Source organism: Sebastes umbrosus, chromosome 1, assembly GCF_015220745.1.
Source record: "Sebastes umbrosus isolate fSebUmb1 chromosome 1, fSebUmb1.pri, whole genome shotgun sequence".
NCBI classification, from domain to species: Eukaryota; Metazoa; Chordata; class Actinopteri; order Perciformes; family Sebastidae; genus Sebastes; species Sebastes umbrosus.
Genome location: NC_051269.1, coordinates 33152864 through 33167545, shown reverse-complemented (window position 1 = coordinate 33167545; position 14682 = coordinate 33152864). Strand labels below are relative to the sequence as shown.

Here is a 14682-nt window from a genome sequence, read left to right as displayed (position 1 = left end):
TCTATATATATAATATACACTATATATACTGTATGTACTGTATATGTGTGTGTGTTTCAGGGGGATGTTTTGCGATGCAGAGAGGCGAAGGGAGCAGTGCTTGCTCTTGTGATTATTTTTAACACGGTGACTCAGTCTGAGTCAACTTTATTAAAGATCCCTCTGCTGTATTTGTGAACTCATTCAAACAAACCCATTCATTTATTAAGAAGACTTTTATTCAGAGTAGAATTTTCTCTTTTCTCTGGTCAAGAGAAGGGTGGGAAAAAAAATGACTCTAAATTAAATCCCAAAGAATGGAAACAAAATAGGACATCGCCTTACATAAACAAGAAAAATGGGTGCATTGGACTCACTACAGAGCTCTGTGTGTTGACCAACCCAAGCATAAGCATAGCCCAAATTCTCCTGCCACATTATTTTGTCAGGCAAACAGCAAATATTCCCAGGTCTACACGGCTGTTTTGTCCTGAATGAACCACGATGAATGGAATATACTCAGCTTTTTCTCACTTCAGAAATGCTCTGTTGAATGTTATCTTTACTTGTTGTCAGTAGCCTTATTGTTATGACTAGATATTTTTCAGAGACTTTTCTTACAAAGGAAAGTGTAGTGAATGCAGACAGTGCATGTTTATGCTCTCAGTGTCTGTTGTCTGCATTTCAGACAACTTAGTTAAGCTACTGTCAAGGTTCACTTTTACATGACGTGGCTCTATGTCATGATATGAGACTTTCAGTCATATTATTTTTGGTTAGCTGATTATATGATTTGAGGATAGAGCTGCAACGATTAATCAATTAGTTGTCAACTATTAAATTAATCGCCAACTATTTTGATGATCGATTTGAGTAATTTTTTAAAGGGGCTGTATGTAAAAATCAGAAATTGCTTGTTAACAGTGACACCTGTGGCCGTTAAATCAACGACAGTCAGCGTCCTGTTGCTCGCGCTTGTTCTCGCACTACGTAGGCGCAAGCGAGCATCGGTCAAAACGACGACGAGGCGACGCACGCGAGACTGAACGTGATTCACAGCTTAAACCACAATATCACTGTATATTTCACATGCCTGTTTCACAGACGAGCATCACTAGATATAACTTTGATTTTTTTTTTGTGCTTCCGTGGAGTTTGTGTTGGAGTCTGAGTTGTGGTGGGGGCTGAATGTTTGTTGGCGTTAATGGACTCCATTTTTAACCAAACGTTGGCTATGGTTGCACACATATTCTGACATTTTTACAGACAAAACAACTAATCGATTAATCCAGAAAATAATCGACAGATTAATTGTCAATGAAGATAATCGTTAGTTGCGGCACTGATTGACAATTTGTGATATTTTGAATATTCTCTTCGTTCTTACACAATAGAAAACTATTTTTGAAAAAAATGCATATTGCTTGCATAATCTTTATTTGCGCGACTTTGGTGAATGACTTCTCCAGACAGTCTTAAAGAAATAAGTGTCACGCTGGTGATACACACAACATGTGCACCGTGTTTATGTTGATGTTTGTCATGTTTTAAGTGCTACAGTATGCAGATGAGGCAGTAGTAGTATTTGTGTTTGGCTTAATTAGTACTAAAGAACATCTATATATATGTTGTTGTTCTCAGGTCAGTGTCTGCAGGCCTCAACTCTCCTGCTAAGACCAACTCTATGGAAAAGAAGCTGCATCTTAAAAGCAGAGAATTACAAGATACTCAAGACAAATGTCACAAGGTGAGGGTGTACCTTTGCTTTTGTTCATGTTTCAGTATTTCATCACAAACCTTTAAATTAAGCATTTCCATCAAGCAAGACAGAGATGACTAGAGTAAGACCACTGTTGGCTGACTGGAAAATGTGAAATTGTATTTTTGTATTTTCATATTGTATAACTTTGTTTATGAGCCAAAAAAATTATTTGATCGTGGGTTTTATTACCAGACGTTCTGTGTTTACTCTGGCTGACTGGCTTAACACAGATCAACAGGCTTCTGGTGCTGCTGTAATAAGCCAAGTTAATCATGTTGTGTGTACAACATTCACAACTACATCTTTTAAAGCATTCAGGGTTAGGTGATAGGTGATATATATAACAGCTGTCATCAGAATCTATGGCTGATTCTCGCTGATTTATATGTAAATCACCACTTGATGTTGCTTTACATTTCTGCCGCATTTAAGGAATCAAATGCAACACAAACAAATAACCTTTAAAAAAACACTGTAAGCTGTCGACCTTCAGTACAGTTGCAATGAAACTGGTAATTGTGCTGTTCTCTGGTGGATTCAGATGGAGCAGGAGATCTCCAGGTTCCAGCGTAAAATGACTGACCTGGAGTCAGTCCTCCACCAGAAGGATGTGGAGCTGAAGGCATCCGAGACTCAAAGGAACATTCTGGAGCAAGACCTCGCCACCTACATTACTGAGTGCAGCGTGAGTCATAATAACATCTTTGTCCATGTGTGCGTGTGTGTGTGTATGTGTGTGTGTGGAATTGAAAGAAATGTTTAAACCTACACAAGTTGTGCGTCGCTGTCCTCAACACCGCATCGATTTGAACAAACAGCAGCCATGAGTTTGTGCGCACATATGTGTGTTTGCAGAGCCTAAAGCGAAGCTTGGAGGAGGCCCGTGTGGAGGTCTCCAGAGAGGATGACAAGGCCATGCAGCTGCTGCACGACATCCGCGAACAGAGCAACAAGCTGCAGGAAATTAAAGAGCAAGTATGTAAATCTTCTCCTTCAAACGGTCCTCCGTCTCCTCCCTCTCATCACGATAATGATGTGGTGCATTTGGAGATTTTTTTTATTGACACTTCAAGGTATTTATACAAAAAAAATGTGTGAAAGGGGAAAATTCCTTCAGACTTCATCCACAAAGCCGTCGTCTTATTTGAGGAGATTCTTCTGCTTTCCACAGTGTCGTCTTTATAATCACAGCTGGTAAAGGAGTAACTGAAGCAACAGTGAGTGTATACTCTTCTCAGTGTGTCCCTGTTACACAGGCAGGGCTTCCCCTCTGAGGACTCCCATGTCCTCAACACTCATAAAGGTCATCCCTGCAGATGGCAGCCCAGCAAGGTACAAGAGTGCGGGCAGACTTTGATCATTGCCCAGTGTCCACCCTTTTCCCAGGGGGACACACAGTATTTAAATTTTTCTAATCAACGTTATGATTCAAATCCCAAATTAAAGTTGAAGCTAACACTTTCTATGACGCCCATTTCTATAATGCATTATAAACATACTTATAATACATTATAATCTTCTTAGAGCACTGTATAGTTATAGTTATAAGCACTAAATATTCATGATGCTTTTTAGAACAATAATCATAATGCATCATAAAGCATTTTATAATGACTTCTAAGTTCAAATATCCTAATACTTAATAATTACTGCTCACTCACTGACTTTTTTTTTGCAAGGATCATAATGTATTATAATTCCCACAGTTGTAATACAATATATTTCTTTATAATGCATTGGATTAAACAAGCAGTTGTAATTTAATTAGGGCTGTAGGCTACCAAATGTCTTTTTTTATTTCATTCAAAGCTTCTTTGAGGTTTTTGGATGAAGCTTTGAATGTCTGTCGTCTTGTTTTGACCCCCCAAGAAAATGATCCTCGAACTAAATTCTCAGTATGAGTCATTGAATTAAATGAGACTTATTTTTTTTCATTAAATCAACTTTAATAAATATGAATCATCCGTTTCGTTTGATTGCTGCTGGACCGCTCCGTTTATACAGGTGCGTTCTTTGTGGGTGGCGAGTGGGAGAGAAAACTGTTTTTTGACCGCATGTTGCTTTTTAAAGGCTAAAGGACAACAAATATGGATTGAAGCAGCATATTCCGTTAGATACAGTAAAAACATGTTGTGAATTTTGGGAATTATTTCATCTATCTTTTTTCAATAAATTTTGAGTTTTTGACTGAGGACTGACTAAGAATGACCACTGGTCATTGTTTGCATTTAGTAAAGTGAAAAAATATCATTAAATCAACGCAAGAACAACACACAAAATGTCGTAAAATACATTTTTACTTTGTTCTAAAGCACAAAAACACTCACCAGCATAAATTAATCTGGGTTGTAACAGACAAGACATGATTGTCATCAATTGATCGAGACCCAATCGAGTAGCCTGATGTGACTGCAGATTTATTTCTATTTGTTCATTGGTTGAAAATCTTGATGCACAAGTGACAAATCAAAGAATGAAGAGTTTACCAACACCACGTCAAAAGATTTTTATAGACTTAAGCAGTTATTTTTCCTCTCACTTGTAGTCTCTATAGTGCAAAGTTGCCAACTACAGCTTTAAAGTGGTAACACTTGAGTTGTTATCTTTGATTTTGACGCTTTTGGTGATAAACGCTCATTGCTGTAGTGCACTGCAGTTTCTATAGATCACTGCACAATGAACCAGTGTCAGCAGATCTGTGAAGTATATATGTGTCTGTATAGCATTGCAGCAATTGCTAAGAGCTTGGTTCCTCCGTTCAGGCTGTTCCAAACAAACGCCTGCTACCTCTTGTCAAAACTTACACATAAAAAGCCTGCTGGCTGTTTGTTTTATTTTCCCCGGAAAAGATAAATAAAACCGTACATTTATTTTTAGAAAAAAACATTTCATAAACCAGCTTCTTGAAAGTTGGTATATGTTGAAACACTGCTGAGTCAAATCATTTTGTAGCACAGTGAATATTTGAAAATGTCATGGCTCTACTTGAAGAGTTGTACAATCTTGTTTCCCTACGTTCTCGTCGTTGTTTTCCAATTTTAAAAAAAAATAAAAATCTTCTCACTTAGATGACAACAGTGACTTGTCTACAGCTTGCACATAATGAGTGTGATCACAGCCTGACATCCTTGGGCAGCAGGATTCAGAGTATTAATTATAGGCGTTTCATAATGCAATCAGCAGTTCAGTTCAATACATAACATTGTGTTACATAAGGGTTATAAATTGTTATATACTCTGAAACAAGTCTACACAATGGAACATATGGCAGCAAAATTGCAAAGGAAGATGGACATTTTTCTACAAAGATGGACTCAAGTTATGTTGCTCTGGACTAATCTAAATGTTAGGATGTGGCCAGATATACTCTAAAAAAGAAAAAAAAATTCAATGACACTTGAATAAAGTACACAAAATAATAAAATAAAGTGATATATAAGCTAACTTGACTAAACCTGATGACTAAACTTGAAACATGTTCATGAATATACAGTCAAGTGTCTGGAGGGCAGTTTTTTTTCCACATTAATGACCAGTGTGTGCTGTCTATGGACTCAGGAGTACCATGCCCAGCTCGAGGAGATGCAGGTTACCATCAGGCAGCTGGAGGAGGACCTGTCCGCTGCCCGCCGCCGCAGCGACCTCTACGAATCTGAACTCAGAGACTCCAGGCAAACCAGTGAGGAGCTCAAGAAGAAAGCTGTGGAATACCAGCAGAGAATCCAGAAGGTATGTTGCTTTGCACAAGAGATGCTTATAAGTCATGTAAAAACATGCGTCAAGTATTAATAACAGGCGGAGGACACTTGAAACATAGTATTGCTGGTTGTCTCATCAGTGATCCTGGCAAAATATTCCCAGAATATATGATAACACCTGTCAGTATTCCAGGTGCTGAAGACAACGGTTCATAAATATAGCTCAATCATTGTGAAACACATCTAAAGTACACATTATTGTTTGTTTCTCAGACTTTACTGTATGCTTGGAACAGCTGTAACATCTGTGTTTATGTGTTATCCACAAACAATCCAAAACCAGCTCGATAACATGGCAATGTATTTTATACGAAACTTTAACAACTGGGCATTATATTACACTACAAATTAGGAAAATATGTAATAAAAGTTTTTTTAAACTGTCACTTACCGTGAATTTTAAACATGCCAAGTGTGTCAGCTCACTGTCTCGGCTCATAGCTCAGGAGCCGAGCACACAATCTGCAATGCCTATATCATAAACTGTCCTTTCCTCTTTGGTTTGTTTCGTAGTGGCTGATTTAACTTGATGCCATCAATCCAGCATTATTGAATATAAAGCTGCAGTCCACTTAGTCTGACAGACTAATGGACTTAAATACCAAATATTCTTTTGTATAAGACATCCCATGTTGAGGCTATTCTACTACTGTGCTTGTTGATGCCTCACAGTAACTCTTAAATATTCAGACTAAAAGTAAAAACTCTCCTCTCTTTATGTACAATTCATCAAAGCCATTGATTTACAGATTCTCAACACTCAACAGTGAGTAATAGTCAAAGTAAAATCTCAAGATATTTGTGAACAATGCAGTTTGAAGTCATTGTGTACACAAATTAAGTGTGAGTTGCATTCACAATAGAGCAAGGTGTCAGTTAGCATTTGATAGTGATGTGAATTAGGGATGCAAGTCCGAAGTGTTCAATGACGTACAAACCGAACCGTGGGCTTGTTGAAACCTCGCACCCCTATTGAATACAGGCCTGATAATTATTTGATGAGGTACCAGAGACATATAAGAGGCAATTATCTGAACATAGGCCTACTCGACCATTAAGTAGTCTGCCTTATTTCATGTATAAAATCAGTGTTATGGCTTCATATAATATAGAAATATCATTCATTACTATCAATCAATCTATTCATATATTTTAGAGTTCAAACACATTGGAAATTGTTGTTTTTCTCCAGGTGCAAACCAAAACCAAAACTATCACCCAAAAAATGCAATACAAACCGAACCGCGGGCTTGTTGAACCATTGCACCACTAGTGTGGATAAAGGCCCAAATGACCTCAGTTGAAATGGTTGGATCACATGGTTTGGATGCCCCCCTTTTGAGGTGTTGTGGGTACTCCTGACTTGGACCCCAGAGCAGACCCAGGGCACGCTGCTGGAGTGATTACATCTCCCTCTTGACCTGGAAGCTCTTGGGGATCCTTCAGGAGGAACTAGAGGAAGTTTATGTGGAAACTGCTGCCTGGGCTGCTGTGCTTGCCCTTTTTGCCACTGCAACCACTAGAAAGCGAATGGATTGTAATTTATTGATCAGTCTCCACTATATGCCAATTATTTTTCAGGCTAAAGAGCAGGGCAAAGCCGATGTGGAGGAGCTTCTGTCCAAACTAGAGAAGGTAACAAATCAGGCTTGCCAGATGGATCTACATGCTTAGAGCTGCAGTTAACATTAAAGTGTCTTGACTGAGTTCACTGTGCTTTGTTTTTTCAGACCAATGCTGAGCAGCAGGTGAAAATCCAGGAGCTCCAGGACAAACTGTCCAAGGTAAATTAATTGTTGTCTTGGTTACTATCATTATGTAATAAGAAAAAATTATTTGTGAGAATCATTCTCAATTAATTTAAAAGATATATTACACCTAGCAAAGTGAGATCTTATACTTACACTTAAATTGAAGCATTGTTGATGTTACAGAGCTGTCCGTCAACGTCTATTATGAACATTGTTGTCACTAGCACATTGCATTGTGGGATATTTATGCCGCCGTGGTGTCCAGCATTGTAATATTTCACCAGAAATAGTATGCAATTCACATTCTACTGGTTTCATACTAAGGTTTTGGACATGCTAAAACAATCTCACATATTTTTTTGCGTACTATATAGCATGTTAGTATGGAATTTTGTATGCAACCGTGACCTTTAACTTTTCAGAATTGTGTTCATAGTTTCAGTTTTTGTGTGAATACAACGGAGAAAAACTGTAATGCAGCATTTTTGTCCTGGGAATGTTGACACAGACACCCAATTTGTAATGCTCTAAATATATACATATTGCAATACTTTCATCAGTGGGCTCAATGACCAATGTGTTACCTCCTTCAGTGATAGATAGTGACTTAACAGACATTTATTTAAATGTAAATCTTTAAACAAAGTGAATAAATCCTTTTAGTTTGTCGTCTCTCCTTATCCTCTGAAAAGCAGATCAATACAGCGTACATGTAGACAGAATTTAGCAGCTTTTCCAGCCTGCTGTAGTTCTCCGTTTATTCCCTAGAGGAGCTTTTTTTTCACTGTCTCAGTGGGTAGGAATTGCTCAAGCATATCAAGAGGTTTGTCTTGGGATCCACTAACAGCCTTTGACCTCCTGACCTCCCCCAGGCGGTGAAAGCGAGCACAGAAGCCACTGAGCTGCTGCAGAATGTTCGGCAGGCCAAAGAGCGGCTGGAGCGAGACCTGGAGCGCCTGAAAGGCAAAACCGACTCTAGTGACACATTAAAACGCCGCCTGAGAGAGACAGAGGTACCAGAGGAAACCCACAATCCTGAATCATACACATTTGTTATATAATACTGTGTTTTGAATACTGTCTCCTGTGGTTCACCACCACACAAATCACAGTGTGCTATTGTTTTTGGTGTGTAAGCAGGAGGGCAGGAAGACCCTGGAGAACCAGGTAAAGAGGCTGGAAATGGTGGAACGGCGGGAGAATAAGCTGAAAGATGACATTCAGACCAAATCCCAGCAGATCCAGCAGATGGCTGAAAAGATCCTGGTGAGAGAACTACAGATAAGGCTTACTAATACTCTGACCCATTCAAACCCTAATTCCACCCCTCCCATTGATCTCCCAGTCTATTCCTCATCAGTTATATGTGTACGCACTACACTCATTTCTGTTTGAAGAGCTCTTTGCTAGCTGAGCCCCTTACGAGTGGCTACTCGTCTACTGGTGTCATTATAGATTTTAATATACAGACGATTTTACCGGTGTCAGCATGAGCAGGCACCGCTCCAGCCGACTTATGGAGCTTTTCAATGCAAGTTTTTTCCATTTCTTTTGATTTTATTGTATTTGATGTTACTGTAGAATTATTAGAATAGCTTTCACTCTGTTTTCAGTAGCTGTCATGTCTTCTTGGGTGTTAGGCTACATTAATCAACATTGTTTGTGTGTTTGTATGCTAAAAATGAATCCTATACTGCATTATTAACATTAATGTGAGAAATGTGTATTTTAGATTGATGGTTATCGTCTTTAAGATGTGTCCAGTTATATTTGTAATTCAATTCAATTCAATACAACTTTATTAATCCATGAAGGCAATTTTGGGCAAGTTAAAACAGGCATATGCACAGACAGGCATGTACAAGCAAAGGAGCTGTTTTTGGCTATGTTGGACTGATTATGCAATTGTATTTTTTGTTTTTTTAAAACAATATGAAATAAATAAGTCATAATAGAATAACGCTAAAAATAGATGAAGAAAATTAGTCCACATGGCAGATAGGCACATTTTACAATACATTTAAGTGTTTCATTGCTACTCCCTCCAGGAACTGGAGGAGAACCTGCGGGATGCCCAGTCGACAGCCCAGAGGATGGAAACCCAACTGGTTCAAAAGGAGAGGCTTTATGAAGACAAGATCAAGGTGGGCACGCCTCAAATTATCCAGGCTGTTGAACGCTGTATATATCTGACAATGTTCACATATATATACTGTTTGTAGGGCTGGGCAATATATCAATATTATATAGATATCGTGATATCCCACATTACGATATCCAAAATCTAAGACATAAGATATCTAGTCTCATAAGTGTTGTCTTTTCCTGGTTTTAAAGGCTGCTTTACATTTAAGTGATGTAATTTTCTGAACTTATCAGACTGTTCTAGCTGTTTTATTTTTTGCCTTTACCCACTTAGTCATAATATCCACATTACTGATACAAAAATCTCATTGTATAAATATTCTGTAAAAGTACCAATAGTCAACCCTACAATCTCATCACAATATCAACATCGAGGTATTTGTTCAAAAATATTGTGATAATTAATTTTCTCCATATTGCCCAGCCCTAACTGTAAGTGCAGTAATTCCTTGTCAGTCCTGCCATTTTTAAATCACTGTTGTGGTGTCATATAAGTCAGAGCTGTCACATGTTTTACAGTGAGGTTTGACACCACACTAATTACTGCTTCCACTCCAGGTTGTACATTTGCCACCACGTCAGTATGTGACATATATATATATATATATATATATATATTTTTTTTTTTTTTTTTTTTTAATGATTGCTTTATCACGTAGCAAATTACAGACTTCAACCTAAATGTGAATTTGTCAGATCAACATTGACATGTTTGTAACGTTCGCTGGTTCTGTCTGATTAAGGTTCTGGAGGCCCAGATGAAGGAGGACATTGCTGACAAGGAGAGCCTCGAGGCCACACGGGCCCAGCAGGAGGAGGAGTCGAGGGAGAACTGCAAACTTATCAGTGAACAGAAAGCAGTAAGGAAACACAACAGGCTTTTAAAAATGATATGCACTCAGGGATTTTTTTTAATACATTATACAACACAGACATTCGACAGAGACATTCAAAAAACAATACATAGAAACAGACACACAGATAGTACAGGAAGGGGGGAAGGGGATGCAAGGGCGACACCCTAAGCGCCCGCACAATCAACTGTTTAAATTTTTTTTCTCAGGCTGCACATTTATACAATAGAGCTGCAATGATGGACAGACAAAAATGGCAACTCTCCTGACAGTGAACCAATTGTTAGTAATTTTTTCCATGCAGAAATGGTAGAAAATGCTGTTTTCAGCTTCTCAAATATGTAGATATCCTGCTTTTCTCTCTTTTCATATCACAACTGAATATCTCTGGGGTTTGGACTGACAAAACAAGACATTTAAAGACATCATCTTGCTCTTTGTGGGCCTGGGATGGACAATTTTTTTACTATTAATTTAGAAAATAATTGGCAGATAGATCGATCAATCAATCATAAAAACAATCATCAGCTGCCGCCCTATTATACAACCCTTCTCAGGTGGGTATATATTGCAGATATAGAAGGTGGTCGGAGAGTAAGTGAGGGTGTCACTACAGACCACTCAAAGCGAAAGAATACACAATAAAAATAAAGTGATGGAAGACAAAGATAAGACAAGGGAATTGGGGACAGAGTACCAATGCTCCTCCAGGCTCTTATCAAAGTCTTTTAACAGGCAGGCCGGCCGTTCCATGTTTAGCGGGTCCATGTATCCCCATACTGAGGTGGGATTTAAAAAACTAAGGGACTTAAAGTGTGGCATATTGTCACTGTCTAATACCGTAGTTTATTTTAGTGATTCCTTTTGTAGAAACAGCAGCAATGTTCCCTCTGTCATATTATTTAAGTCCAATGTACTGTGTAAGTCAGTACGTTAACGTTGCTTGTACATATGACACGTTTTCATTCCCCACTGAATTTGTTCTGAGAATTCGAAAACTCCATCAATGTGTTTTGTTTCTTTACACAGTAATTTGTTATAGTGGTTTAAATGTATTGGAATGCACAGTTGGATTAAATTGCAGTATACATCATGTTGCACTATAAAGCCTGGGCTCAAGTCCTAATCTGGTTAATGTGGTAGAATTGAGGCAGTTAAGAAGCTTTTAGAGGCAGAAATCTGACGTTGACAATAGAAGATTCAGGCAACACCTTAATGGACTCTAATAGGATTTTACTGCAGTACAAAATTCTGTTTCCTATAAAAGATAAAGTGCTGCTGAAATATGTGCGTACCATGATTCTTAGTAGGATTTGACTGTCATTCAAAAGGGAATATATTGTTGCATTTGAGCCGCTTTGTTGGGATGTGACTAGAGCTGCAACATTAATTGATTGGTTGTCAACTATTAAATTAATCTCCACCTATTTTGATAATTAATTAAGTCAGAATTCTCTGATTCCAGCTTCTTAAATGTGAATATTTTCTGGTTTCTTTACTCCTCTATGACAGTAAACTGAATATCTTTGAGTTATGGAGAAAACAATACATTTGAGGACGTCATCTCGGGCTCTAGGAAACACTGATCGACATTTTTCACAATTTTCTGACATTTTATAGAGCCCTATGTGACCATATTATTGTGTCTCCCTCTTCCTGCAGACTATTAATGCTATGGATTCCAAGATGAAGAACCTGGAGCAGCGCATCTCTGAGCTGTCAGAAGCTAACAAGCTGGCCGCTAACAGCAGCATCTACACCCAGAAGAATATGTGAGTTAACTAGACCTTCTGCCCACACTGTGCTTTCATGAGAGCCTTCACACACACTGATTCTGTCTCCTCCGGCCTCCAATTGCTTCATTAGTGCGCTCTTACATCTTTGTGCACCATGGCTGATCTGTCTCCCATATGTGTAAACGGTGAATCATTTCTTAGGTCAAAGAGGGTATAATCAACATTTTAAAAATGATGATATGAACACTGTGACAATGTGAGAGGCGTCACTCGTAGTGATGGACCTACAGAGAATTATCACCTGAATCTGCAGCTCCCTTTGGCTTTACGGAGCTTTACAATGAGTTTTAGATCATTGTTTAGCTGTTCAGCCACACCTTTACTGTTTTTGGTTCACTCTGATAGCATTGTTTCTAGGCACAGCAGGCAGCTGTTTTCAGCGTCAAAAAGCTTTAAAAACCAACTGCACGATGCCTGCTCAGCATCAAACAACAGACAGACACAGTTAGCGACAAGCTGGTGAACATAGAGGAGCTTTTAGCAGCTAAAAGTCAGATATTTCCCCCAGGAGTTGGAAAGAGAGTGAGTCTTTAAGACTTATAATCATAAGGTGACCAGAAACATGACTCCAAATGAATGATACTGTTACTCCTTCATAGAGTTGGGGGATAACATTTTCCAACCAGCCATCGTCAGCCCAACAACCGGCGATTGACGATATATTTGTGTGTGCGTCCACAGCGCTCCCTCGCTGCTGTAGTTTCAGCTGGGCGATCAGCTGTTCTAGCAGCATAGCATCATAAAACACACTTCATTCAAACTCGACAGAAACAAATACCACTCACCAAAACCATCTGGTTAGTCTTTCCAACAATCACCAACTCTGGTTTGGTCGAAATAAACCCTTACTTCACGGATTAAGATGGGAAAATATGTCGACTCTGCGCGTTAATTTCCCCTGCTGTATCTCTCTTTGCCCGCTGAGCAGAATACAGAATATGTAGCTTCGACTAATCTTAACTTTAAAGAATATTAACATTTATTTTTTTCTTTTGTGAGTATAATGTAAATGTCGTCACCTGAATTCAAACATTTTGTTTACTGAATTTGCTACAGTACATCAAATTATTTTTCTTTTGGCTCAGATTAGTAATTTGTATTCTACTAAAACCTCTAATCTAAAAGTTTTTAAATGTTAAATAGATGCTATGAAACTCCTTTTTGAAAAATGTCTGCTTCTAAACAGGCAATGTAATAGGCATCTGTTTGTGTATATTTTTGTCAGGAAAGCCCAGGAGGAGATGATCTCAGAGCTTCGGCAGCAAAAGTTCTATTTGGAGTCTCAGGCAGGCAAGCTGGAGGCCCAGAACGCCAAACTGGAGGAGCACCTTGAGAAGATGAGTCAGCAGGAGCAGACCAAGAGGACCCGGCTGCTGGAGCTGGAGAGCAGACTGCGGGAGGTGAGGCAACAGGAAGCAGAGATACGAGGCAAAATCCGTGAGCTCGAGATTAAGTAATTCACTTTAACTAGCACTCAGTGTAGTCTTACATCATCACAATCCACAAAAGGGATTAAGGCAGCTGATCAGCTAGCGAGCTCAGATCCCCCCCTCAGATAAGCGGCTAATTAAATACTGTAGGTCTTTAATGGCACCTCTACAAAATTGCCATTGGGCCTGTAGGCGAGCTGTATCTGCCGGTCCAGTGGAGCCAACAGCCTTCATCTGTTATCTCTGAAAGAATGTAGCTGCATTGCAACAGGTGAGAATATGTTTAACCATATGAAAATAAAGCAGGCCATTGTTTAATTAGCCAGTGAATAGTTTACCCTTAAAATGGAAGACAGAGGATAAAACTGCAGACGGTAACTTTGAGCAAATATGATTAAAAAAATTTATTTTTATAAAACTGTCATTATTTCCTGACAGAAGTACATGAGACAGGTAATCTGAAACATTTTCCTCTGTGTCCTCCGGTGCTCCTAATGGCATTTGCAAAATTTCACAGACCAGAGGAAAACAACCAATCAGAGCCGAGGAGTCAATCACTGCTCACAAAACTTGTGAGCGCCGATCAAATGGTCAAACTAGGCGGCGTTGATCAAATATGAATCAATATTCTGTTACTGTAATGCCTATTTCTCTTTTTTATTGGCTGGACCGCATACGGCCAGCTCTACAAACGCAAAAGTCTGTCACTGAGCGAGTGACTGAGTGATGAAGTTACACGATCAGTTGGCCGAGTATTGAAGTTTCCTCAGTGGCCATTGCTCTTTAAAAAAATTCAACATTTATGCAAATGAGCCCATACAGCGCGGCGTGTCCAGCTCACGAAACTTGTACCAAGCTGTCAAACTAGGCAAGATAGGCTGATAGCCGATTTCTCGCTTAAAATGTTTTCAGAAGTAGATTTGTAGTAGTAGAAGTAGTAGCAAGCAGAAAACCAGGGACCAATCAGGTGCATTCAACGATACGGTACGTCACTGCTTGAACGGTCAGTTGAGTGACCTGGTGGACATGTAGTGCTGGATTTAACATTATAGACACAACCACTCACTATTTGTGTAACAATTTAGCCACAAATTTGCAGACTGACCATACACTGTCCAGCTAAATACTCGGTTTTGACCGAGTCTTCTTAACAGATTATCTGTCTCATGCACTACTGTCAGGATGTAGTGTCAGTTTTATAAAAAAT

General features: G+C 38.9%; 1 protein-coding gene across 4 annotated transcripts in view; it reads left to right on the top strand.

Moving 5' to 3' along the window:
* cita (citron rho-interacting serine/threonine kinase a) overlaps positions 1–14682 on the top strand; it is a 55629-nt gene that overhangs the window by 16837 nt on the left and 24110 nt on the right. For 2 of the 4 annotated variants that reach the window (XM_037776775.1, XM_037776747.1), the window contains exons 11-22: positions 1621–1726; positions 2283–2426; positions 2597–2716; positions 5300–5470; positions 7081–7134; positions 7230–7283; positions 8123–8263; positions 8391–8516; positions 9299–9394; positions 10139–10255; positions 11912–12021; positions 13271–13445. In XM_037776775.1, coding sequence (XP_037632703.1) covers positions 1621–1726; positions 2283–2426; positions 2597–2716; positions 5300–5470; positions 7081–7134; positions 7230–7283; positions 8123–8263; positions 8391–8516; positions 9299–9394; positions 10139–10255; positions 11912–12021; positions 13271–13445 — 1414 coding nt within the window. Of the gene's footprint in view, positions 1–1620; positions 1727–2282; positions 2427–2596; positions 2717–5299; positions 5471–7080; positions 7135–7229; positions 7284–8122; positions 8264–8387; positions 8517–9298; positions 9395–10138; positions 10256–11911; positions 12022–13270; positions 13446–14682 lie in introns of all 4 variants that reach the window. The other 2 variants (XM_037776767.1, XM_037776757.1) reach the window with 1 other exon arrangement.